General features: G+C 43.0%; 4 protein-coding genes across 7 annotated transcripts; 3 read left to right on the top strand and 1 right to left on the bottom strand.

Moving 5' to 3' along the window:
- Positions 1 to 795: 795 nt before the first annotated feature.
- LOC106750715 (extensin-like) lies at positions 796 to 10,102 on the top strand. 4 transcript variants are annotated; one of them, XM_014631235.1, is made up of 17 exons: positions 796 to 811; positions 969 to 1,228; positions 1,346 to 1,451; positions 2,276 to 2,408; positions 2,509 to 2,622; positions 2,699 to 2,820; positions 2,913 to 3,109; positions 3,191 to 3,339; positions 3,425 to 3,490; positions 3,574 to 3,731; positions 3,830 to 4,789; positions 4,857 to 5,090; positions 5,175 to 5,233; positions 6,598 to 6,701; positions 8,398 to 8,442; positions 8,593 to 8,808; positions 9,038 to 10,102. In XM_014631235.1, exons 3-17 carry the CDS (start codon positions 1,410 to 1,412, stop codon positions 9,304 to 9,306), a joined length of 2,868 nt encoding a protein of 955 aa, XP_014486721.1. In that variant the 5' UTR covers positions 796 to 811; positions 969 to 1,228; positions 1,346 to 1,409; the 3' UTR covers positions 9,307 to 10,102. The 4 variants fall into 4 exon arrangements, with proteins under 4 accessions (XP_014486721.1, XP_014486723.1, XP_014486722.1 ...); XM_014631237.1 differs by lacking the exon at positions 796 to 811 and adding an exon at positions 826 to 882 and having other exon boundaries at positions 8,999 to 9,130; XM_014631234.1 differs by lacking the exon at positions 796 to 811 and adding an exon at positions 829 to 882.
- Positions 10,103 to 10,187: 85 nt separating this feature from the next.
- On the top strand, positions 10,188 to 14,213 carry LOC106750717. The gene is made up of 3 exons (XM_014631239.1): positions 10,188 to 11,033; positions 11,671 to 11,999; positions 13,618 to 14,213. Exons 1-3 carry the CDS (start codon positions 10,905 to 10,907, stop codon positions 14,192 to 14,194), a joined length of 1,035 nt encoding a protein of 344 aa, XP_014486725.1. The 5' UTR covers positions 10,188 to 10,904; the 3' UTR covers positions 14,195 to 14,213.
- Positions 14,214 to 14,236: 23 nt separating this feature from the next.
- Positions 14,237 to 17,862, bottom strand: LOC106750693. Its single transcript, XM_014631192.1, has 8 exons — positions 17,787 to 17,862; positions 17,247 to 17,359; positions 17,093 to 17,150; positions 16,888 to 16,988; positions 16,647 to 16,796; positions 16,455 to 16,503; positions 16,224 to 16,363; positions 14,237 to 15,029 (listed from the first exon to the last, which is right to left on the bottom strand). Exons 1-8 carry the CDS (start codon positions 17,860 to 17,862, stop codon positions 14,916 to 14,918), a joined length of 801 nt encoding a protein of 266 aa, XP_014486678.1. The 3' UTR covers positions 14,237 to 14,915.
- A 1,105-nt stretch (positions 17,863 to 18,967) lies between these two features.
- Positions 18,968 to 25,289, top strand: LOC106750716 (limulus clotting factor C-like). Its single transcript, XM_014631238.1, has 9 exons — positions 18,968 to 19,050; positions 19,845 to 20,229; positions 21,115 to 21,219; positions 21,415 to 21,629; positions 21,826 to 22,032; positions 22,505 to 22,669; positions 22,744 to 23,042; positions 23,690 to 23,846; positions 24,813 to 25,289. The coding sequence occupies exons 1-9, from the start codon at positions 18,993 to 18,995 to the stop codon at positions 25,004 to 25,006; spliced, it is 1,785 nt and encodes a 594-aa protein (XP_014486724.1). The 5' UTR covers positions 18,968 to 18,992; the 3' UTR covers positions 25,007 to 25,289.
- Positions 25,290 to 26,386: the final 1,097 nt, after the last annotated feature.

Below are 26,386 nucleotides of genomic sequence, written 5' to 3'. Positions count from 1 at the left end.
TTAAACTTCAAGTCGCACGACGATTGCAATCCTTCATTCGGCGCTCTCGATGATTCGTTCCGTGTTTTCTTCAGCGATTATTTATCCAAATGCACAATATTTCACCACACAACACATAATATTTTCGGTAGAATGGCCATGATTCGCGCACAACACATATATATTTTCGGTATAACGACCATAATTCGCGCACAATACTCACTCTCGACGGGTTCAGAACGTAACAGGTAACGGCTTGCGCTTTGAACCGCCATAATGTAACGGACGCGCGATGTTTCGTTAACAATCCCGATGGATCGTCTCGCGAGATAATCACTTATGATGATGATTGACCTGACCAAATTTTGTCATGACAAACGCGCGAAACTTGATTCCCAGCGAGGATCCGTGCGCGAGACTTACTTTTAGCGAGTATAATTCGCGGAAAATCAGGAGCGGTTTTCGAGTAACGTAACTGCCGCGTCGCGAGTCGCCCGGAACTGTTTGAATATAGCAGTGATTGAGAAACTCGAAATATCTCGATACGCACGATATTTCATTCGGCACTACCAACGATCCGTTTCGCTAATAATAATTTTCACGATATTTTTTAATTTTATTTAACGATTGTTTACTTCAACAAATGCATGAAAGTGTATACGTGAAAGTAAATGTATGATAATAATTCTTGTGTCAACAAATTGGAATTTTTGAGATTTCGGCCAAACGACCTGTTACGGTTAGACCCCTTATTAATTTTTAATTCCACAAGCTCCGCTACGAGCCGCCACAATACTGTAAAATCGAGGTCGGGGTATAACTCAATAGCAAGGTAGACGTTATTTTATTCTGAAGTATTAAGATTCTCAACGACGGGACAGAGAAGCTTTTATTTTTCAACAGGTCGAATATAGAGTAGAATAGATCTAAATCTAAATTTGAAAACGATTATTGATATTTTGTGCAACTCGTCGACGATACATTTGTAGGTGTCGCTGTCACGTACAGCAGTTGCTATTGGTTGGCATAGAACAGTGGTGGTGTCGAGCAGTAGCATTAGTCACGATTCGCTGAATGAACGATTCGCAGGATTTCACATATTTTTCCTTGTTTTATAAGCGACGTTTATAGCTATTTATAGTGAAAAGTATGTGGTTGCTGTGCACTCTAATGTGACTTAAATATTAAAATAACAAGTAACTGTGGGTTTTTTACAAGATTTATGTGAATGGTGAATTCCTACACTGAGGTATAACCTGTTATTCCAATAATATATGATCCTTTATATGTAATAAAAATGTGTGACACGTTTTAGCAGAATCTTTCATGCTTCTATTATTCTCATATTTCTAATATGATTTTAAAGCTGGGGAGAATGTTGTAGTCATGAGGATTGTCATATTGGTCCCAGTAACATATATTTCATCTCTATGGCTAAGGGAAAAATAAGAGGCTCTGACTCCAACAATAAGGTACGTTCATGTTATGTATCTGCAAGTTAGAATTGTTTTCCCAGAGAGAAAGAGAGAGAATTAAGACATCTTAAAATGTTTTAAAGACATCTTTGAGACAATTGGTCTATACTTTTTAGCTGAACTGGTATCATTAGTTCGAGAAATTGATCTATACTGAAGCTTGAGAATTTTGTATATAAGTTTCATATGTTTCAATATATATATAAATTTCTTAAATTAGTGCAGCTGATTCAGCTAAAAAAAACAGACCAAATAAGATATCTTTTAAAACTACTGGATGCTTACGATGACTATCTTTCTTTGATGATATCAGAAACAAGGACAATCTTGCCAATTTATATGATGATATATGTGAAAATAAAAGAATATACATGCAAAATAACATTCATGGTCGATTCAGTACTTATAAAAGTGCCTGAGTGCTTTTCTTTAACCCGAATAATTAATAAATAGCTAAAATTATATAAATAAATAGTAAAATTAACAGAAATGATGAGAAAAGATAGGTTAAAAATATAAGTTGCATGTTATACTAATTTATGGCTATTTATTAATTATTCAGGTTAAAGGAAAACGTCTAGACATTTTTATAATTTTTATTTGTGCTGAATCAATCACGAGTGTTATTTTGTGCATATATTCTTTTATTTCCACATATATCGTTACATAAATTGGCATGATTTTCCTTGCTTCAGATGTCATCAAAGGACAGCCATAGTGAGTGTCCAGAAGTCTTAAATATTCATATATGGGTTCACTTTTAAATACACTTATAGATTTTTGTTTTTTTTTTATATTAACATGATATCTCCCACAATTAGATAGCAGCATCAAATACAGCATTTAAAAATGGAGAAACATATACATGGGAGTTTGAAATTAATGAAACTCCACCTAGTGCTAGAACCTTACTCACCAAAGGCTATATACAGGATGAAATTAATTCATTTTCAGGTATACTTACATTTCATTTCGATATGTATTACTGGCTATTATTTTATCACGTGTACACATGTATACATTTATCAATATCCTGTGTTATGGCAATTTATAGGAGCAACTGTATCAACACGTGGTCGTTTTATGACTGAACAAGAAAAGCTTCGTTGCCCAAATGAAAGACCACTATACCTGTATATACAGGGACATACAAAGCACAATGTTGATTGTATGTATTATATAACATTTTTTTTCTTTTAATTTTAATGTTAAGATATGTTTTTAATAAATCTTCTGTTTCAAAGTGGCGATACAGAAAATCAATGAAATCATCAAGACAGAACACCAAAGTTCTTTAAATAGACCAAGCAGGTTTACCAATGCTCCACCACCTCTTATGAGTTTACATTCCGGAGTTACAACTGTGGTAATATTTTGTCCCATATCTTATTTGCAATTACGACAGATTCTTTTTTTTGCAGTAGTATTCAGTATATATACATATCTATCAATTCATAGGAGAAAATTTGTGTTGGTATCGAAAATGCGCCGCAAGGCTTCGATTTACGTGGACGTATATTGGGCGCCGGTGATGCAAATTTAATGTACATTAGAAGCGAAACCGGAGCAAATGTAACTTTAAGAGGTAGTACATCACAATTTGTCGACCCAGTTTTGGGAGGAGAATCTCCAGAGCCACTTCACTTGTATATAGAGTAAGAATGCCTAAGTTTTCAAGTTAATCAATAATTAAACAAACAAGCCACATAGATTGATAAAACATTGTTTCTGCCTAGGCATCCAAAGCCAGAGGCATTACAAAATGCGAAACAATTGGCTATTAACTTAATACAAACAATACAATCTGAACTACAAACTTATATTCAGCAACAGCCACCACCGGTGCAACCTCAACAAGTTATAGAACAATCACAAATACAACCAAGTACGTAATTCACTAATTTACTAAAAATAACACACACTACTTATTCGTATAAATGATTACGATCATTTTTTTTTCCAATTCACAGCCCAGTTTCAAACTATGAACATTGGTACCTTAACCCAGCCTAATGTGGTCACAATACAGCATCAAGGTATAGTATATACGAATTATACGTTGTAATGAAGCTCTGTTAGAAATACGCTATACTTTTGTCAAGTAAAATTTCTTTGACAGAAATTCTACAGCATCCGCAAAGTAGCGTTGTAACATTACCCGCGACGATTCTTACCGCTACTGTAGCTGGTACCCCAGGCCCTGGTGTATCAGTTCCACCTCCAGGAGTATACATACCGCCTCACACTGGACCATTAGTCCCACCCCCGCAAGCTCAGGTGTGTGTAATTAAACTCGAATCGGTCATTTTGTCACTGCCCAAAGTCGTTTAGAGAAAATTAATGACGTAGCGTATTAATGAACATTTCAATTAAAGGAGATACAGACTTTCATGCCGCCACCGCCGGTCGGGCAAGTACAGTTAATTGGCCCTCCGTCGACGGTGAGTCAGGTTCAGTATCAGATACATCCCGGCCAGCCGTTGCAGATTCAGGGGATTCAACCGGGCTCGCAGTCCTCGCCGCAGCCCGTGGCGCAGATGTACGTCATGAGCCAGCCGCCGCCGCAGAATCCTGCTCAGCAGAGCTTCATAACGAGCAGCAGTGCGCCGGCGAGCGGCGGGGCGGTGTCGTACGTTTACACCCAGCCGAACGTCCAGAGGCCGGCCACACCGACGCAAGGCATCATCGAGACTGTCAATGTCAATTTGCAACAACCCCCTCCTCCCGCAGCGCCGCTTAATATAACGCAACAGCCGCCGCCGCCTCTGTTGCATCTTCACTTCCCGCCGCCGAACTTCCCGCCGAATCAGCCGCCCCCTCCCGTGCCCCCGCAAACCTATCAGATACAGTATCAGCAGGTGCCGGCGCCCGCGTCGCAGTCGCAGACGCAGTTCGTGCTGCAACCGGGCGAGCATATCGTCCCGCCTCAGCTGCAGCAGAATCACGAGCAGTCTCAAGCAGTCGCACAGCATATAATACCGCCGCAATTCGAGGGCCACGCTCCGCCGTTCCACTTGCAAGTACCCCCGCCGTCCGCGCAAACCTTCCTGGTCCCGAACGCCCAGTCCCCGCAGCATCACCCGCAACCGCCGCTTCCACCCGGCGGTGAGATTCAGCATCAGCAGGAGGGCCCGGTGGAGCAGGGACCGTTGCCGCAACCGGTACCACCTCCGCAGATCGTGCCGCCCCCGTCGATCGGCCAGATGCCGAATTCTATGAACATCCTTACCAGCGTGCCGCCGCCGACGCAACCACCGCCCCCGCAGAATGCACCGTGGCTTTACCAGGCGCAGCCGCAACCGCAGCAGATGCCGCAACCGCAAGGGCAATTGCAGGTATTGCGCGCGACGTTATCGGAGTATCGTCTCGCGAAGATGCGATACATTTGTTTCCTGTTTACAGATGCAGATGCCACCGCAGAACATGCCTCTTCATAACGTGCCTCCGCCGCAAGTTCAGGCCCAGATACAGTATCATCCTCAGCACATACAGTATCAGAACGGTCACGTGCCGACGCAGGTGCATTATACGATGCAGCCGCCGCATCAGCAAGCGTTCGAGCAGAAGCCCGATTCTCCGGAGCAGCAGAAGTCGCACGGAGTAAAGAGAAGGTTCTCAGACGTTGAGGGAGGTCAGGTAAAGTGTCGCTCGCCGAGCCGAAAACAGTGCGGCGGAACATTACGGTACTTATTTGAGTCTTTCTTGGAACGCGTGTCGTAGGAACCACCACCACCACCGTACCAATGCGCACCGCTGCCCGCGCAACGTCACGGCACAGGGTAAGTCGAAGGAAACACCGTTATTTTAATTCATAGACGCGCTGTAACATATAAAATTAACGTAACTTTAGCGATAGCCGTCATGCGTTTAGAGGAGCTATACCTTGGTAGATTGTGAGTGAGGGAAACTTGTGTGCTTGCTCGAACAAAGCAGGTGTATCAAGTGCAAAGTTCTAACTAGGTGTCTACTAAAAAAAGCTACTGACAATTTCCAGAATTATAGGCTACTATAAGCGTAACGCGCACGATGATTTTAATCGTGGATTAAAATCTTCTCGGTACGGAAGAGAGAACTGTCGATAAAGAAACAACTGCTTCAAATCGCTTATGCTTCACTCATAACAAATGCAAATTTATAGAAGAAAAAAGAAAAACAAACGATTGAGTTTCTTCGAGTAAAGTTACATGAAGAAAATGTAAGCCAATGTGTTCCAACCGTCTTCTTACAGAAACCTGCTTTTGCGTTATCTAACAAGGCAATTGTACTAATTATTATTCCATAAAAGTGGAGAAACCTCTGTTTTTATGGTAATATCGTTTTATCATAAAAGCGGAGAAACCAAAAGAATGTTTTTGAATATTTCATCGAACATAATAGATGTTTTATATTCACAGATGTATATTATTACTATTCCTGAGAAATCTTATAAGAGAGTCATTAACTATGGACAAGAATCATTGGCTGCAAGATCCAGATATATCCATATCGATAAATTATTTTCAGGCTTTGAAAATAGTTTAATTCGATGGAAAGTTAAGACTGTGCGAGCTTCCGTGTTGTTCATAAACGTTCGACAATCTTTTAATCATAGGTGTATTCACACATCTGGCTCTTTTGCAAAGCATTTCTTTCTGTGAATTGTGTGTATGGCTGTTTAGAGATATTTTTTTTTTTTTAATATAAAGCGATGTTATTATCTTTGTAAATATAATGCAAAGATAATAATAAACTTGCATTTTCCTCATGTTATCCACGATTCCGTATCATTGGAATCTCCAAGTTCCAACTTCTTTTGCCAGAATCACTAATTTTATGTTCTCTTAGCATAAGTGATAAACCAAAAGAGGCGTGTCGCGACATAGTTGCTACTTTTGCGGAACGTCAGCTAAAATAATTTATACAGATTCTTGGAACGTACATTGTAACGCTCTACAGCATTACAATTGCGCTTGTAAGGAACACTTACTAACGTACGTCTCGACGTCATTAACTGTGTGATCTGGTAAAACCAGATATTTTCCATATTTCAGAGAAGTATCCAAGGGTGCGCATCAGGTGATTTTTGTCTTAGTGCTTGTGAAATGTTTCTCAGATAAAATCTTTAATTTGGAATTAATAATTCGCACCTGCATTGTTTAAGCAGAGAAGGTGATCGACAACAGCAAGTCTTACATGGTCCATCACCCACACCAGCGGGCCTACCACATGGAGATCGAAACAAGATGCTTATGCCACCTCCACATCCAGGTCTGTAACTAAGAGTATTTAGTACGGAAAAGGTGCTGGATACCTTTTGGAAATCCAAAACGCGATGTAGAATGTTGCAAAAAAAATGTGAGATACACCAGCAAAAAGATTGTATTCTCGAGGGACTTTTGACACTGTAACCGTTTAATCTAAACCTCGGGCTTCCTTCTTGAATACAATTTTGCTGTTGGCATAATATTCAAACATATTTTCTGTTTTACGATATACCGCAATGCTCATGCGAACGCAAGCCTCAAAGAGAATAATTTTGGAGAGTGAAATAAATTTCAGATAGGTATCTAGCATTGTTTTCTTAATACTCTTAGACTGTAGTATATTATTATTGTAAATAATCTTTTTTGGTAATTATAATACAAATTTTCCTTGACTTTTTAATTTACATCTTAGCAAACCGCTTTTTTATGCATTTGTTGAGGATACCTGCAGAGACGGACATCCGGGAAAGTAACAAGGATTATTGCAATCTCACCGCATAGAAAATGCTTTGACAGTTATCTTTAAAAATTTATTTATTATTATTATTTTATAGACCCTCCCCAGATAAAAACTGCACTGCACGTGTTATACAGTCGCGAAGGCGTCAGTCTCGAAAGTATATTAATTTCAATGCTCTCTCTCTTTTTTTATATAGTGTCTTTTTTATTAAATATAAATGTGCATTTTTCAGATGCAAGTGTAACCTGTGATTTCCCACTTCAGTGTTTGTTTGTCCAGTATTAAACATGCTTACTGTTATTAGGATTCTTTTTTAAGATATGTTACATACATATTTTTAATATTACCATTTTAAGTTCAATATATCTTGGACTTGCGTATCCTTTAGGTTAAACCTCGTCTCCGCCCGATCATACCATCCAGGAAGGACAGAGATGACTGTTGCGTGTTGAACGGATACATGTGTTTACCGTTATACAAATAGTATAATACTAGTGATATGCGGAATTTATAGAAAATACTAATATCTGTGTATTATATAACATCACCAGAGTAAAGTGATATTTTTTGTCTTTGCTGTTGCAGTGGCCTGAACAATAGTGTAATGGAAACTGTGTGAGCAATTGTGTAACGAAAGGACTTTTAGAAAGTTGCAGTTTTAATCAATAAGTTTCTACTTTACAGATAGAGAGCAAATAACTGTATGGCTTCAGATTCTTAGTGGGACTGATAATTGGTAACCTAATATTACGCAAGAATGTTGAAAAATGCGTTGCTTGCTTCCAGACTGTAATAGCGATTACCGAAAAATCGCTCTGCTAGTTTGACAATGGTTAATAGCGTGAAATATTGTCCTAATATCTAATTTAGTCTTGTAAGATTAAACTCGAATCTAGAGAACTAAATTTCTCCCTTTGTCGCTACAGTATCCTCTCAAGCGGAAGATGAAGACTGGGAGAGCGGTTTTCTCTTATAATACGGATATGTACGAACTGTTTTGCAATTAGAATTGCATCTAAATTCGGGAGAGATTTTTTGCTTTTCTATTTTGTGCTTGCGTTTGACATCGAGATTAATTACGTTTTGTTGAACGACCAGTTCTCCTTTTAAGTTTATCATTATATTACAATATTTCATCGCATAATTTGCCATGTTAAATTCCAACGTTACGTTACGTCTATATAGTTACATAAGGATGTATCGTTTCCTTCTCTTCATATCATTCGTCTTAATCGTTTAGGTGAGAAACGGAACTTGGAGCAAAAGCCTGCAGGATTAGCTTCAGGTATGTTGGAAAGAAAGAGAGAGAGAGAGAGAGAGAGAGAGAGAGAGAGAGAGAGAGAGAGAGAGAGACACATGTGTAGGATAATATACATGACAAAAAATTCCCCACTTCTTTCATACGACTGCAGTATACATCGTATTTTACAAATAGGAAATGAGCAGACTGCAATTGGAGAATCCAGCAATGTTCATCCTGGAAATGGTCCTCCCTTGCCGCCTCCGCCGTCGCCACAGGCACCTTGGCAAAGTCATCATGTGAGGGTTCCTTGGGGTAGACCACCGCCAATTCCGAGAGAGGGAGAACATCCCGCAGTCGGTCCCGGATTACCTCCTATTAATATGCCACCCCCTCAGATTAGGCCAAGAGGTAGGTGTTTGATTCATTGTCGCGCGTCAACCGTGCAATTTTCACTTGGTGCATGGAACTTTAAACGCGTGCGAATTATGTTCCCCGTTTAATCCGATCCTTCCCGATTACACTAGTCACCCCGCTGTCGCGTATGACAGTAAATGATATAGGTCCAATATTACCGTAATCTTTCTGTATGCGCGATTAGAGTGACGGTACTACTTGAAGAACCCGATGCTGTCTTTAGGCCCCGCTGACGGTAACCGGTCTCCCACTCAGAACGCCGTGTTAGAACAGCCGTTAAACGTCGAGTACAATCAAATGCCGCCGTACACGTCGAAACCGCCGCCTTACAACGCGCATCCGTTAATGCAGTCAATCTGTAATCCACCGCCACCACCTCCGCCGCATCACCAACAGCGGCCGCAGCATCCCCCTCAACCGGTGCAGCATTATCAGGTGCCAATCTCTCAGACATATCAGCCGCCGACATCCTGTCCACCGTGGATGAATTGAAAGTCTAGCCGCAGCCGGTGTTTCCCGCTCTAGTACCTGGACGATGACTGATGCGACTTACCGAGTGTATGATGTCATTTCAACGCGAATGGCGTAACGATATATTAGCGATATGTAAGCTATGAGGGGGGATCTGATATTAATGCGAGGTTGGATATGTTTCGCGTTTACTGCCTCACGTTATTTACACTCGATCGTTCCTCATCATAGTTGTAACGGATAATTTACATTTAAGAAACATGGCGATTAAATAATCTATACGATATTATATATATGTGTGTAAAAATATATATATATATATAATGAGAGATATACATTATTTAATAATCTGTTTCGATGACGTTACTACGTATGTAAAAATGTGTAAATGTTGAGAATTATTTATATTGTACAATTCTTGAATTCTCTATCGTGAGAGACGCGTCACGTGGAATATGTGAGACACGTGATCGTATTGCATGATGAAAACAACGTCTCGTTGACAAGTTACTTATCGATCGCAGAGTTCGTCCTCATACGCATGACGACGGGCGTAATAACTGTATAGATAGATTGCATCTAGCGAGAAAGGCGACAGCGTTTATTATTTTTGGTTTCATCGTTGCGCATATGAAGACCACTTGTTTTATATATACACGAATAATAATAATCGGTCTTTATCTCCTCGGCGCGCAGAAAATTGTGCAACATCTTTATTCATAGATAGGTACATAACAACCATACATAACAACACGTATAAACATATATATGTATGCGATTTTTTTATGCAACAGCCAATAAATCGTTATTGCCAATACACGTAGAGTAGTTTATATCGACGACCGTTGCGTCTCTCATCACTCTTGCGCGTTTCACATACACACTGGCCGTTTCTCGGGTCGATGCGAACTGGCAAACAGCGGTAAAACCGCACCGTTTCCATTTGCAGCGAGCAATCGTCGCAATTAGCCCCGTTAAACGCCGCCGGGTCGGCGGTGGGAGGGGCAGGAGAGCAGCGGCGGCGATCAAATCCTCACCAAGGCGTCCGGGTTGCAGGTGGACGAGAGGGGGTGGCGCGGGAGGAGGCAGAATTCCGCTCGATACAAATTCGATAAAGCCGCCGCCGGCCCGCAGGACTCCCTCGTTATCCGGATCCGGCTAGCCGTTACGTCAGAAAACTCGGCTCTCGTCAAGTTCCGCAACCGCGTTGCCGATACTTCGGGGGAAGTTTAATTTGCCGGATAGACCGGCGCGCTATATGGCCGTCACTCGGATTCTTCCTCCGGACGCGAAAGATCTGGCCGCCCGTTAGAACGCTGCTATTAATCTTCGCCGGGCTCAAAGCCGCGCGCTTCACGACGCTCGCGTCAAGGAACTCGGCGACGTGTCGGATCTCGTTCGGATATCATTTTATCTTGAAATGAAAATAACGCGGCCGATCGCATCGCGTGAATCAATTAACGAATTGAGAAATATCTCGCGCTCTGTCGAACAGATGACGAGAGGTGTATCCTGACTATTCGAATTTCCGAGATCGATTATCGTGTAATCGGGGCTATCTCCTGAATCGGTTACCACATCAGAGGGATGTTCACGGCGACCATAACCGCTTTTCCGTAATGTCGCTTTGTCCGTCGTCGTCTCATCAGCTTGTCGCAGCGGCGATTGCGTTTCGGCGTGCCCGTCGTAAATTTCCAAAGGACTTCGGTCTCGAGAGCGCGGTCGAATGTGCGTCTGGATGCGCCAAGGTTACTTGTTTCCATCCATCCTTTTTTTTTTTATTAGTGGCCAGAGTTATGCATGGAAGATTCAACTCACACGGAGTATATTACGATAAATATGCAGATGAAGATTTTCGATACATGATTCAAGAAGTATAAATAACTGAGGTTCTTCACAATCATTCAAGAAGTGAAACATCCATTCCCCATTTTTTCCTATTTAAGAGTTATTCAGTGACAACAAGCTTAATCGCGAAAAAAATTGGGTAAAGAAGACGCAGTTAATAAAATAAACGACGCAACTAGTAGAAAATAAAAACTGTTTTTTAATGAGTTTCAGGCACTCACAAGGCTGGGACTTTTTTTTATTTGATATAGATATAGCCGTACAAACTGCTCGTTGGTAATAAAATCTCAATCATAATTTTGTGGGTTGGGTCCTTGCATAACTGTGGACGAGTAAGGAAGCGAGATCGCGCGCGCGATAAAGGACACGAAGTAACGAGGTCCCTCGAGCCGAGAAGCTAGATCAATTTTGAGCTCCTTTCTCATAATCACTTCCACTTGGATCGTGGAACAGATCCTCGCGTGATTTCGCATCGCGACGTCAACTGATATCGAGGGCGATTTATCAATGCGCTTCTGACGGGATGCGCCTTTCCAGGCGGAAACCGCGACGAGCCGCGAAGGGCCCATTAATCAAGCTAGATCGAGCTCCTCGCTCCTCGTGAAACGCGCGTGCGGCTCAAGATCCGATCACGTTTGTCCTACGAGTGCGCGAGGCCACGATTACGACAATCCGTACGCCGGCGGGAATTCGATCAGCTGCAGTTGCTGCCGGAACGGAAGAAACGGCGAGGAGGTTTCAGCGCTGCGGGACGAGTGCAGCGGCGGAGATGCAATCGATACCGTGCCGTGCAGAGAACGCGAGGAGGTGCCCGCGACGTCGGGCGCGGATAAAAATGAATTTGCAAAGCCTGCCGAACGGGACAGGTGCGCCGCCTTGCAGCCCGCGCGACCTACTCGCGTCGCGGTGCTTACTTGTTTATTTACAGAGCCGACTGTGTACACGTGGGTTTCCTCCGGTTAGCTGGACAAATAAACCGACGGCGATTGTACTTGTTGCTGGCAATATTTATATACCGGGAGGGGAAATATCTGAAAAATAAAAAAAAATATTTATTCGATGTGATATATTAGTAACATATTTTATATATATTATTATATATATATATACCAATATACATGCTTTTGCACTGAGAAAAAATTGTTTTCAAATAAGAAAATCGACAATTTTCTTAAGTCCAGCTTTGCACAAAGGCAATCGTTTATTGTATCGAAATAAAAGAATTTAGAGATTCAAGTAAATATTGTATAGTACCCATTGTGAGTAAATATTTTTCTATTTTTTTTAGATATTTTCCCTCCCAGTGTATACGCACTGTGAAATAATTGTATTTCAAAATATACTCCGAGGGAGTAGCAACCGGTCGCGCAGTGTCGTTACTTTCGCGTACCGGTACAAAGGCGTTCTGCGTGTCGTCCTTTAAAAAAGAAAAAAATCAGGAAACATAGTCAGATGCACTCTCAACTTTAGAAATACGAGTGGAGGAAACGCGAGACTGACGATGAACCGTTTCTCCGGCGAACTTATCCCTGTTCGAACGAACGCAGGTGCGACGTAGCGTCGAGAACGACGAACGACGAGGAGGCTGCTAAAACGTTGGAGTGGATATCGCGCTCCGCGCGCAGTTCAACGTTCTACCATCATCGTGAAGCGCGTTGCTCGTCAAGAGCGTGTTCGAGCTTGGTTGCTGGCAGCCTGCTGCGCAATGCATCCCGCGAGGTGAACGACAGAGTCGCGTGCGGCGACTCATCGGGAGACAAGGGCAAGGACTTTGCGTCGGCGGGCTGTCACGGGACGTCCATCGATCTTGACGACGGCGTGGCGCAGAATGTCGTCACCGGCGACAGAGCTCGGAGTCACAGTTCGAGCGTCGAAGACATGTGGACGAAGCTGGGCACTTTGACGTCTCATCGAAGGACCGTGAACTCGACCTGGCAATGCCGGTGCGGGGATTCTCATCTGCGCGAGGAGCCCACGTTGGATCTATTAGAATCATCGTGCAACCGTTGCTGCGACGGATGTCGTCAGCATCGTCATCATCGACGCGAGTGCTTTCATCGGCATTGCTGCTGTCAGCAACGCGGCTCGTTCGTGGACACGAAAGGGTTAATATGACATTTCGTTACGGGTACGGTTGCCGTCATGTGCTACACCATGCCCTGGATGAAGACTTGCGCGATTTTCAGCTTTAGATATAACGCATAAGGTTGAAAGTCGCTGAAGTGACTCGGTAAATTCTTACCTGAGAATCTTCCATAAGACAAGTTTCAAATAACTATTGCTACAGGTCTGAAATGTAAACAAACATATATCGTCACGGTTTCACGAATTCTCGGGGAGATTATTTTACGGAAGTATCGTCGTTTTCGAAAAAAGAGATGCGACAGAAAAGACACGTTGCCGAGAGGGGGGGGGGGCAAAAACTACAGCGTCGGTGCCGCGATTCTTGTTTAATTCACGCTCGTCGTGTCACTCGTATTGCAGATGCGAGACGCACGGGCGCATCTGCGACGGACGAACTCGGCACAAAAGCTGGCGCGATTCAATGCGAGGCGAGAGTAGTCGATTGTACGAGCGGCATTGCCACTCGAAGAACTCCGATATAATATCCGCTGCACGCGAGGACGAAGAGCGTGAGAACGAGGGCGAGGACGACGACGAAGACGACGACGACGTGGCCGTTATCAATCACAAGGACTCCATGTGCATCCTCGCTGAAAAATATAAAGCCGGTAGGAGGTGCGGCGATGGAAGGTGCGAGGATCAGGCGGCAGGATCGGCCGGCAGGACGGGCAAGGACGAGTGTAACAAATCGTTGACTTCGGAAATCATCGATCAGCCGGCGCTACCTGAGAGCGCGGATTCACACGAGGAGTCGAGCGTGAAACACGTTTGCCGAGCACATTGCGAGAGTTGCGGGACCGCGATCGCGGATACATGTAATCGTGCACGTAGACACGTACCGTCAGAGATTGAATACGAGCTACTGAAGTCCCCTTTGAGCGACCTGGCTGCCGCTCGATGTTGCTCAACGCGAGTGCCTTGCAGAAGCACCTTCTGACTTCGGCCCCTCGTTTCGTAAACACCTTTATGGATTTTTTTACTTATTTTCTCTTTTTTAGTCATTTTCAGCGATATATAAATATTCGGGAGAAAGGGAGAAAGAAACGAATTGAAAATCAACCAGAGTTTATCACGAATCGCGGCTACTCCTTTATAATAAAGCGCGGGGAAGACGTGCGGGCGATTCAACGCGCGATACCGAGCGCTGAAGATTTTTTCCAACGGAGGAACACTGGCCACCGGGGGCGTATTAACGCGAAATAATGTGACGAGATATTAGAGCGCTAACTGTCGGGAATAAAAATTATGCAAATCAAATTTGGACGAGCCGCCCTGGCGCGGTTCGGCATCGGCCGAATGAAATTAACGTTACACGGGCAAAATAGTTTAGCCCGTTGCAGTCGCGCGCGTGCCGTTCCGGGGGAATTTTCAGCGCTCGCTGCGAAAGCGCATTCACGTTAACGGAATTATCGAACGTAAGCATGTGGTATTAAAGTGCCGCGGTGTCTCTTGCATTCGGCCTCCGGAGGCGGCGCTTTTTGCCCCCAACTACCCCCTTTGTGCACCGAGCGCTCATTGCCGTGTCGCTTCTTTTCCCGTCCCGCCGCAGCTTCCATGTTAATTGGCTCATCCGGCGCACTCGGGAAAAGGATTCGCCCCCAGTCTTCGGCTGCCCCTCTACGCCAGACCCGCATCTGTTTCTCCGTCACGTTCCGCCGCTACTTCGATTTCTCGACCTTCATTCCGATCTCTCGCCGCCACGGTGTCGTCCGCCAGTTCCGGAAACGATTCGTCGGGCTTTTCCAGCCGGACGAACTCCTGACCGTCGTGTTCTGTTCGCACATGCAGACATGCGTAATCCAGGGAAATCGCCACAGCCCAAGAACGTACAATGACAATGACGTCAGGATGATGACAAGATGATCGAAAAGTGAATTTTTATAGTTATCTACTCGTCATTTTGATCGCATTGCCATTGAATGTTCTATCTGCGAGATTAATGGCCGCGGGATTAATTAACGGCGTGTTTAACCATAAAACATCACACTTGGGTGCTACGCTGTTATTGAAATGCCCGCCGTTTCTATATAGTGAAAAGTAGAGGATTGGAATTGATACGGGAAAAACTTTTGTTGATTCCCCATATTGCGCAGACCCACCTGTCGTTTAGCAGATGTAGGGGATGCCATTGAGATCAATCTTAGGAAATCAATCTTTGAAATCAATCTTCTCGCGACATATTATTGTTTCTTCTTTTTTCTAAAAAGTGACACCCTTTATCCTTGATGAAATTACTATTTTTATTATACAATACAGCTTTGTAAAAAGACAGTAATTTTTTGAAGCAAATAGTCTTTTGTGATTCAGGAAATTTCTATTCGGGCTTTTTCATAAATTAACTTTTCTTGAAACGTCAATTGTAATTACAATGGCATGTTTCTGGCATTCCGTCATTTAAGTAAAAAAAAAATATGTTGAAAAATATCCACTTTCCGAAGACATTTTGATAGTTGAAAGTAATTGGGTGCGGTGCACCTATTGTGGTGAAACCGTTACTCGCAGGAAGTGTGATGTTCTACGGTCAAAATTGTAACTCTAATCGTTCCGTGAATGTCGTTTTCGAAATGAATATTATCTCGTAAGCGCGATAAGGGAGTCACCGTTTTCTCCCGTTATGTAAGCGCGCGTCAATCGATTCCTAAAAGCGCGTTGAAATTCTTCGCTGGTTTCGGCCAAGTCCTCTCGACTACCAAATTCCGCGGGAATGTTCGCGCGAGATACGACTCCGTCGAGGACTCTCTGGTACAGATTTTTGAGAATGGCTTCCACTACCATCGGCTTCGTCGATTCCAGCCGTGGCATAGATATATTTCGCACATATATATTTTTCCTCTCGCGATATCTTCTGTAAGCTCGCTTACAATAGAATAAGATATTCGTGAACATCGACGCGACATATCTCTCTTTCTCTCTCTCTCTATCTCTATCTATCTTTGCCGTTTCAATTAAGCCAGCAACTTATTCACCTGTATAACAATAGCGGCTTCGTTGGCTTTCTTCAACGTCCATCTTGATTCCTCGTACATCATATCTAACCAGGCCACGGATTGAATGGTTTCCGTAGGCTCTATCGTGCCTACTTCGCTTTCCTTCTCCTCTTGCGCCTCTGTCATTGCAAACAGCCGAGAGAATGACCTTTTCTTCTATATAGCGCCAAGAAACGCGGGGAAAAACCAATCAATCGATAGCGATCTTACTCATTTTTATTTTTAGATTTCTCCTCGTATAATATCCACGGTAAGCAGCCTGTACAGGACACGTAGTGATTAATACATAAGAAGAAACTAAATGAATAAATAAATAATTAGTAAATATTAATAAATTAATTAATAAATTAATATAGTTAATATAATGTTAATAAATGCTCAGTCACGAGCGATATTATACACCTGTATTGAAACGGCCGCGTTCGAAGCCTCCGCCTGCGAGGCTCCGGCCTTCCTGAGGATCTCGAGGGTCCTCGCTGCTGCTCGTTGCCACTGAATCACGCCTTGGGACTCATTCAGTAACATTCTCTCATAATGCTCGCGGAAAGCGGTCTGATCGACGACAATGAGAACGGCTTAAAGAGCCGCTAAAGATCGATTAGAGAGAGACCCGTCGGGCTTTGCGTACGTAACGACGGCGCACCTGTATTATCTTGGCGGCCCGCTCCGCCTGTTCCACCGAAGCTCCGGTCGCTCGCAGAATGCCTTGCAAGGACACCCTGGACTGCTCCTCGCATGTTGCCTCTGCGGTCGAAAGAAGGGGAGGAATTTGCAGTTTGTCCGTCGTGCTTTTTACATAGCTGCGCGTCGCCGAATTCTTTTTCAGCGTAATTTCACCGTATAATTACCGTCACACACCTGGGCCGCTCGCGTGTCTACCGCGTCCAAGTAAGAGCCGAATGCCTTCTGCGAGGCGTGCAAAAAGGAATGCCCGAGATATTATTTCGCTGTGTGTCGGGGATCCCGAGATATCTAGCACGCGATAGCGCGGCCACACCGTACCTGAATCTTGGGTGCGGCGCGGGCGATCTGCTCCAAACTCAAACCGCTGCGATAAAGTATACCCACGATGGCCTGGCTGCCCAGTAAAATATTGTTTACGACTTTCACCGCGACTGGAAGGCAATTACACGCGATTACACGCAATGCATGATTTATGATGCGCGAGAGTCTAGGTTTTTCTTTTATGATTGTCACGCGTATTGTCGCACTAGACGAGCGATACGCGTGCGCACATAGTAAAAAATTTGGTGTAAATAACGGTCCAGCTTTTTTTACTTTAACAAAGCGAGTGTGTTAAGAAGTAATATGTTGACAAAGTGAATATGTTAATTTAACATGTATCGTTGTACTTTTTAACGAATCCCCATGTTGGTGGTAACACATCAATTTCAGTGGACCGTTATTTACACAACATTTTTTACTATGCCATTCCCCAATTTTTGAATTTACGTAATAATTTGTAAGACTAGTAAGGAGATATTACAACTAGGTATGTGTGTGTGTGTATTGTATGTATAAGTATATTGTAAATATATTGACCTAACATTCTAATTTGCAGATGGTTGTAATTCTTGGAACACTGAAATCGCTGAAAACGATGCGATACCTTTTGCATTTTCTCGTGTGATCAACAGTGTTTCTATATAATCAGCGATGAAGCAATAAATATTCCTCGGCTGCGAGCGTAGAACCTTTCAGGATCAGATAATAATTTAATCGTCCTTTGACGTGACGGTGCTAAAAGGAAAGCCAAATAACAATTTCATAGAGCGAACCTCGCGTGCGATGTCGGTACATAGTTCGCGTAATCCTTCCGGGACTTTGAATGTGTGTTTAGCCCCGTGTTTCTGAAGTAAAACGTTCATTTTCGCGATTATTGCTTTAGCCGAGTTGCCTGAATTTATCGACTTGCTCTTATCGCTTGGTCATACGATACGCGAAAGTTGCTAACTTTCGGTGGTAACCGAAGCACATGCTTGCAATATGATGAGCTACATATGTAGAAGAAGATTCTATTTCCATGCTGTTCTATCTCTTAGGCATAATGTCATCGGAAATTTCCAATTTCAGGAGCGTTATGTGCGAATATTCGTGCATCATGACCGTTGATCATTTGATAAACCGGCAACGATGCTTTAGGGCAGCAATTATACTACACAAATATTCGAAAATATCATATTTAATTGGAAACTTTCAATGTTACTGTGCTTAAAGCATAAAACAGCATTAATGGAGTTCTTCCGCGCATACGAAGAAGAATAAAACCCAAGTATACTGAATCGCCTTCCGATATCGGCCTTCGGAAGATCAGATTGACGTAAAGTTGTAGAAAAAAGAAAAAAAAACTTAATTCCTTGTTAAACAAAAACTTAAGCTTAGCTAAGTACTAACTTCGTTTGTACTGCTATGTCGAAATTTCGTCCGTGAGATTATTCGTCGATCACGGAACGTTTCTCAATGACAGAAGCGCTCGTAACACTTTTATGCCGTATATTTCGACGTCGTCGGTTTACGTGGATCTGTCTACGAGCGCGACTGCTATCAATCCAACAATGTTGTTTCCCCAAGTCCTTCCCCCGGCACCAATCCTCATCACATTAGTGAGATAATCCGTGGCGCTTCATCATGAGATATTCCGGTTGACCTTCCAAACCAAAGGTGTCGATTGAGCCTCGGTGCGGGACCGGCGGTCAGTTTCTCGCCGGCTGAGTGAGTGGCGATTTCCGTGCGAAAGTGTCCGCAGTTATGAACGCGTGCACTGCATCCTCGATAATTCTGTCATTGCTGGCTTTACTGCCGTCACGTAAGTAGCTTACATAACGCTATTCATTCCGCGCTCCTGCTGTTACGTCTGACGGAAAGGCTCGTGCTCCGCGGAGTTCCGCGCGAAGAATGGCCGGTAGACCGCGAAAGTTCACGACTTCGCGCGGCGATACGATTCGAATCGCGGATTCAAAAGCCACGTCGTGCGATCCGACGCGTTTCCGTGCCGCGTCATCGGTCGGCCGGTATTATCGATAGTGACGTGTCACGGAATACGTTCCATTGCATAATGTGTGATGGTCGGTAATATGCGATATTTCGATACATCGAATTAACGTCACTCACCATTGACCAAGCTCGTTCTCGCCTATTCGCGTTTAAAAGGACAATAGGAGTGGACACGTCGAAAATCTCAAGCATGATGCTTAAGCTACATCGCGCGAGACGACCGAATATTTATCGCCGGCGGCCACGGATTTCCTTGAAAGATTGTGACGTTTTTATCGCGCGTTAAGGAGATTCAAGGGAATCACGCAAATGCATACTCGGATCCGCGTGACCTTGAATCTTTTTACTACTCGTTCCTTTCTCTGCACGGACCCCCTTCCAACTTATGAATACGATTATATTAGAATATGATCAGACTATTAATTAAATTCTTCTCTTCTCGATTTTAAACGTTTCTCAAATATTTGACTTCTCACTCAATTATGTTATTCAAGTTTTTCCGTTGGATCAACGGAACATTAAAGTCTCCTTCTATTCATGTAGGTGATAAATCGTCTTTGACGGATTAATCGATAGCATTCACGGAAAAAAATTGCACATTTTCAGCGTGCGTATCAAAAAATAATGGCCCTTCCGCGGCAAAAGTGAATACGGCATCTGTGTATGTGGCCCCTGCCTATGCCACCTCGGTGGGCTATGCTACGGAGGAGAGATTCGATGATTTTGTCGGACCACCGGGTCATAATAAACAAAGAGGTGGGTCGCCAGGAAGGGGGCCGCCAGGTGGTCACGGTCCTCCCGGATTATCAAACAGAGGTCCTCCAGGACACAACGATAACCTTCCTCCGGGCTGGAGGAACAAAGGAGACAAAGAAAGGCCGTCCGAAGAAGAAAGGTATCCAGATACAAGTAATGAAGGATCCACTTCTCCCGACAAGAATAAAAATGATGGCCCTTACGGTCCGGATAATCGCCAGCAAGATCAATGCAGGTATGCCTGATTGCTACACCTTGACAAAACACAAATTTGTATTTAATAACGTACAGCGGGGAAACCTGTCTTATCAGCGCTAATGAAAGAGAGAGGTTCTCCAGTGAGCAAGGAACATTAAATTAACGTTTAGAAATGTTGACTCAACGTGTATTTTTTGGATGTTCTTTAATACTGTTACATATACATTTAAAACATATTATTTCGTAATATGATTTTTATCTTAAAGTTGTTCGAATATTTTAAAAACTACGGAAAGTATTTTTTTTTATGACTTCGACATTTATTCGAAGTCAATGCACAGTTTAAAATCGCTTTTAATTTGGACTCAGAAATAATGTTAGTAAAATATTAATTTTCTTTTGTTACAATATTATTTTTTGTATTGTTCTAACATATTCGAGTCTCGCTGTGTATCCGCTATTTCAAGAAATTGTGTGTGTGATGACTTAGGTGAAGTAATATAGGTCAAATAATATACAATAGATAATCGTAATAATCAATGGCTGCATATTCTTAGGGTTGAATTCGTCTTGCACGTTTTCGTACTAAAAGCATCATTCCATTTTCTTTTGTAATGAACAATAAAGATAGAATAATACTTTCAGCGTGAAAGCATACGAGACGAATTTAACCTATGTGTGGCCATGGCCAATCAGTAAGTAGTAAGACTACTACCAGAGCCATTATTATTGAAATAGTTGCGTATACAACGAAATCTCCGAATCAGAGTCAAAGTTTGTTTATGATGTTGTATAAAACATTAAATACGACATATTTGAAAACGTCACATGTTATCGAATATCGTTGTAATAACATCGCAGTAATGATTTTTCGTTTACTGGTTTAGGCATACGAGAATTCTTAATTATCATATTTAAACAGGAAAGACGAGTTCCGCTGTGAAAATAACGAGTGCCTACCGTCTAGTGTTCGTTGCGATAACAAAGTTGATTGTAGCGATTCCAGCGATGAGGCATCTTGTGTTATGTAAGTTAAATATTTCCTTGCCACACGCAACTTGACAATGTACGTCCCGATTACTTATTTCTACATAAATTCACTAATAATTAAGCCTCGCTCGGATTTTATTCTTCTCCCGTGTGATAGGTTTTTTTATTCTTTGATTTCCTGTTGAATGCTAGACTCGAATCGGCACTTTTTTTGCACGTATTCGTATTGCAGGAATAGAAATGAAGAGGAAGGCTGCGTCTTACCTCCACAGCCAGAAGGCGGACGTTATGAATTGGGGTGTGATGGGTACTGTAATAAGTATCCCGGCGACACTGTCCCGGAACGCAGTATTCTCACTTATAACTGTGAAAACAATTACACGCTGCAAGGAAGCAAAATAGCCTTTTGTGTCAATAAGAAGTGGCACAACATGCCCTCGTGTATCAGTGAGTCTCTCTTGACAATCGTTATAACTTTCGGAAATGACCGGCTGTGCAATTTCTTCCGTTACGAGTTGATTAATAAGTAGACATTATCGCGCAATTAGTGAAATGAATGTTCTTATATAGAAGCGATGCTCTTCTTATTCAGACGGCGGATGGTAAATTTATTGTTTACCTCGTGCGATGTTTATCTCCGCAGAAACCTGCTCAGCGCTGAAGAGCATCAGCGTAGACATCTCCTGCAGCTATCGAGGAGAAACGGTGTCCTGTAGCGAGCGTATGGTGTCTGGTACACGAGCCAGGCTGTCCTGCAAACCATCTTATGAATCTGCACTTCCGATTTACAGGGAGATCAAGTGTCAAGACGATGGTCGTTGGGATCGTAACCTTTTTTATTGTGTACCGAGTGAATATTATTTGTCATTTCCCATGCTTCCGACACGAAGCGAGAACGGAAAGGTCTCGACAAATTGACGGTGTACTGTTATTTATTAACACATTACAGATCGTGTGCTCATTTTTGTGCATTTCAGCGCGCTGAAGCGAACTTCAGATGAAGGCCGTTTTAAACTGTTCACCTTTTATTTCTAAACTTCGCTCGATTTTACTGGAAGTTTGGAAAACAAAATTAGAGGCCCGTAATGTGTTAATAATTTTTAATCCCTCGTCGTGTCCCTTATAATCATTGTTCGTATTTTTTTCTCGCGGCACAGTCGTCCTTGGATCCGTCCTCTCCTATCCGTGACTAATCACACGCGCGCACACGCGCGCGCGCGATTATGTCCTCGAGACTTTTCGGGCCCGTGATTTATAAGCAATGGCTCGCATATTCCCCGCCGTCTGGTCACTGAAACACAAATGATGTTTTGATCAATTAGAATGCGGCGAATCTATCTCGCACGGCAACACATTGGTTATAAATGGACGCGTGGCTAAAATGGGAATGTTTCCCTGGCACGTCGGTATCTACAAAAAGAAAAGCGACATGACGTACGAGCAGCAATGCGGCGGTTCTCTCATCACCAGCAACCTCGTCGTATCAGGTGAGTTACCGCGTATGGTAAATTTCTTTTCTTCTCGTCGCTCATCCTTGCACTCTTTTTCTTCCTTTCCGCAGCGGCTCATTGCTTCTACGATGAAGCCTCCGACAAACTTATCGACGCGTCGAATTACGCTGTGGCCGGCGGCAAGTATTATCGCGCTTGGGATAAAGACGAGCAGTATAACCAAAAGTCGATGGTAGAAAGTATCCGACCGGGCAGCAGATATCAGGGAGCGAGGGGTAATTTCGCCGAAGATATAGCTCTGGTGAAGCTGAAGACGTCTTTCAAGCTGAACGCACAGGTGCAACCCGTCTGCATAGATTGGACAAACAATTTCGAGTGGAAGCAGCTGCAATTGGGACAATCCGGCAAGGTAACGCGAGTATCAATCAACCAGAGAGCCGAATCAATCGAACGTCTTTGCGCGGTTTAATTGACACGTCTCGCAGCCGAGCACTCAGCACTCAATAGTTGTTAAATTATAACGACATCATTCTGATCTAACTTCTGATTAAACTCTGACCACGTGCGCGTTTACGCGTGTCGTTACATTGCGTCCGTGTTAATCGTGCTGCGTGTCCATACACTGATACAAAATTATAGTTATTGAATTAAATTAAATTATTATTATTATATTAAATTATTATCATATTAAATTATTTTCGGCGGCAAACATATTTTATAGTGGTAACAACATATATACAAGGTTACTATCATTAATATTACAGTAACATGTACTAGAAAAATGTTGGTTCTGGATATTTCTGTGGTTAAAATGTATGTTTGACGCCGAAAATAACTATAATTTTCTGTCACTGTGTCGTAGATTCGCATAATCGCGTGCGTACGCGCACGCGCGAATCACATCTAAATTTATATCCAATTCCACAAAAAACGGACGAGTTATCTAATTTTTGTGGAGTACACGGTGAAGGTCCTGGCGCGTATTCAAGGAAAGCAGAGTGAAAATCCAATATAAAGAGAGAATAAAACGATCGTGAGTTCACTTCGTGATTTCAGGTGGTCGGCTGGGGTAAAAACATCGAAGGCAAATCCACCGAGATCCTGTACGAAATTGACATGCCGTTCGTGCCATATCAACAGTGCTTGTCCACGGTACCTTCGAATTTCCGCGGATATCTCACGCCCGACAAGTTCTGTGCCGGCCACTTGAACGGTGAGTGCCTATGTGCGTAAATAATTATCTGAGATTCGCTCATGTTTGCTATGTCACATTCGGTGTTTGCCAGTATCTAGATGAAAGAAATATAAAATATGTTCATCTTCATCTTAGATAAAAAAATATGTTATCTCACCTAAAAATGATCTGAAATGATGTTATGGTCCGTATTCTGAACTCACTCTTCGATAAAATGAATGAAATAATATAGACCTATGCGTTAAGCCCGTATCAGATTAGGGATTGGAGATTAGATTTCAACGAATCAACAAATTTCCGTTTTATCTCCTTTGGTTCGTTCTTTTTAGCTGTACTACTGAACTGTAATAAGTTAGAGCGAGACAAAGTAGACTTATCTCACTCTAACTTATTGCACCAATTCAGCGGTGCAACTAAAAAGGACAGACCATTTGTTTCAATTGACCGATTCACTTTAAGCCCGTATCAAACTGTCGACCGTGAGTGAGTAGTCAATGATTATTGGTCTTTTTTGTTAGATCCTGAAATTTAGAGCGATTACGTGGACGAATTACTTGACCGTTGCGCAATTTTATGATCTGCGTGATATTTATTATAAATTTTTATAAAGTCTCTCATGCAAACAATATCGAGTAAAAAATTATCTGGATAAGTAGCGCTACTTATCTGATCTTTATCTCTAAATAAATCAAAAGCAAAATCATTTTCATCACATCCTCATTTAGATGAATCTGAAATCATCTAAGGCAAACACTGGGAACATTTAAACTTTAGCAAGACTAACGCGAGATGATTGCATGCGCATTGAAGATTAGTTACGAGCTAATGCATAATGAGTTAATGAGCGGATAAATAATATCTTCGACGAAACACGTGATTGCGAGATTCATCGTTATTGCATGAATTTTGAAAAAAAACGCGCGCATATACGTTTTCTTAGTATTACATTGTCGATATAAATGGAAATTACCGCACGATTATCAGGTTCGAGCCTCTGCGAAGGAGACAGCGGTGGCGGTCTGAGTTTTGAGAAGGAGGGGATATGGTATCTTCGTGGTATCGTCAGCGTGAGCCCGGTGAAGAACGACTTTTGCGATTACCACTCGTATGTTGCATTCACCTACATCAGTCGCTTTCTCGATTTTATTAACGAAGCTTTTACCAAAGAGCTTACGTAAACATTTCGAGGGACGTGGGTTGCCCGATGCACGAAATTCTTTGCCCGCATCATCGAGTTCGCAATAACGCGAGAGACGAATGGACGTGACGTATGAACGAGGTAATATAACAGCGACAGAACTCGAAAAATTGATGATTGTACATATGTCTTTCCTCAAATATTCCGGTCGATCGGGGCAGAGGCACGTAAACGGGAATGAAAATTCGAAGGATTCTGCGATTGAATTCGCCTTTATATTATTGATTGAATAAACAGCCACGTTGAATTATCTTGTTTCTTAATCATCTTTGTTATTGCTCAACGATTGCCTTGGATTTTTTCAGCCTTCCGGACAGACAACTTCATGCAGGAAATGACCCCGAAAGCGATATAATTCTCTCGCGCGAGTAATAACTCGCCATCGTCGATAAGTCACCATAATCGCGGTCTTTGCTGGGCTTGAATATTTCACTGGCGTTATACATTTTCAATGTCAGGCGTGATCAAACGCAGATCGCGCGGTATCGAAACGCAATCGAATGACGAGCGTTGTGACGGATGTCCGCCAGGACGGTTTTATCTGACAGAGATCTAAATTAGTAACGCGTCGTTATTTACAGCGGCGCCGTGTGCGCGCGCGTCACTCGTAACGCAAAGCCTCGTCGTCGGGGACTTTTTTGTTGTCCCGCTGTATATTGCGTCTCCCGCAGGAATTTCCCAGCGGTATCGAGATTATCTTCGATGGCATCGATACCCGCATGGACTTTGTTTTACGAGCTTACTGTTTCCTCGATAAATTGAGTTCCGGAGTTTGATGACGCATCGGTCGCGGCCATTCGGGCTATTCGAGCTTCATATTTTCCGCGAATCCAACGTGATCACGTTCCTACGGTGATTATGCGCCGCGATCGCGCACGTGGAGAATGATTAATACCGGCATAGAGCCGATCGTCGTTGAGATAATGATTTCATGCGAACGGGCAGTTCAATATTTCAGAATAATCCAGCGCGCGCGGACGGTTGTATACGGAATACCTGCGGGCGCGATCACGGTTACACCGATAAGAAGGGCGCCGCGTATCTTTGCGCGCAGTTATTACACGCGTCGTAGACGATGCGCTTCTAATTCATTAGCGATTAATTATTTAATTAAGGCCACAGCAGCGCAGAGAGCGCACAGCACGCTGTTGCGGATGTGTGTATTCAGCGGTGTCAGATACACACGCACACGCGGATACACCAGCATGCTTGTACCTGAGAACCCGCGTTTGCTCCCTGCAAGATTCATACATTAACAGGATGTGTTCGTTTGCTCATTGGTAAACCGTGGTATGATCATTACACTGAGGGTAAATGGGTAATAGAACGCGCACACGCGAACTAGCCCGATAACGTTCGA

The sequence above is a fragment of the Dinoponera quadriceps genome, unplaced genomic scaffold, assembly GCF_001313825.1.
Source record: "Dinoponera quadriceps isolate SergipeBrazil2010 unplaced genomic scaffold, ASM131382v1 scaffold5144, whole genome shotgun sequence".
Classification (NCBI taxonomy): domain Eukaryota; kingdom Metazoa; phylum Arthropoda; class Insecta; order Hymenoptera; family Formicidae; genus Dinoponera; species Dinoponera quadriceps.
Note: the sequence above shows the minus strand (reverse complement) of the source record. Positions and strands in the feature narration are given on the sequence as shown.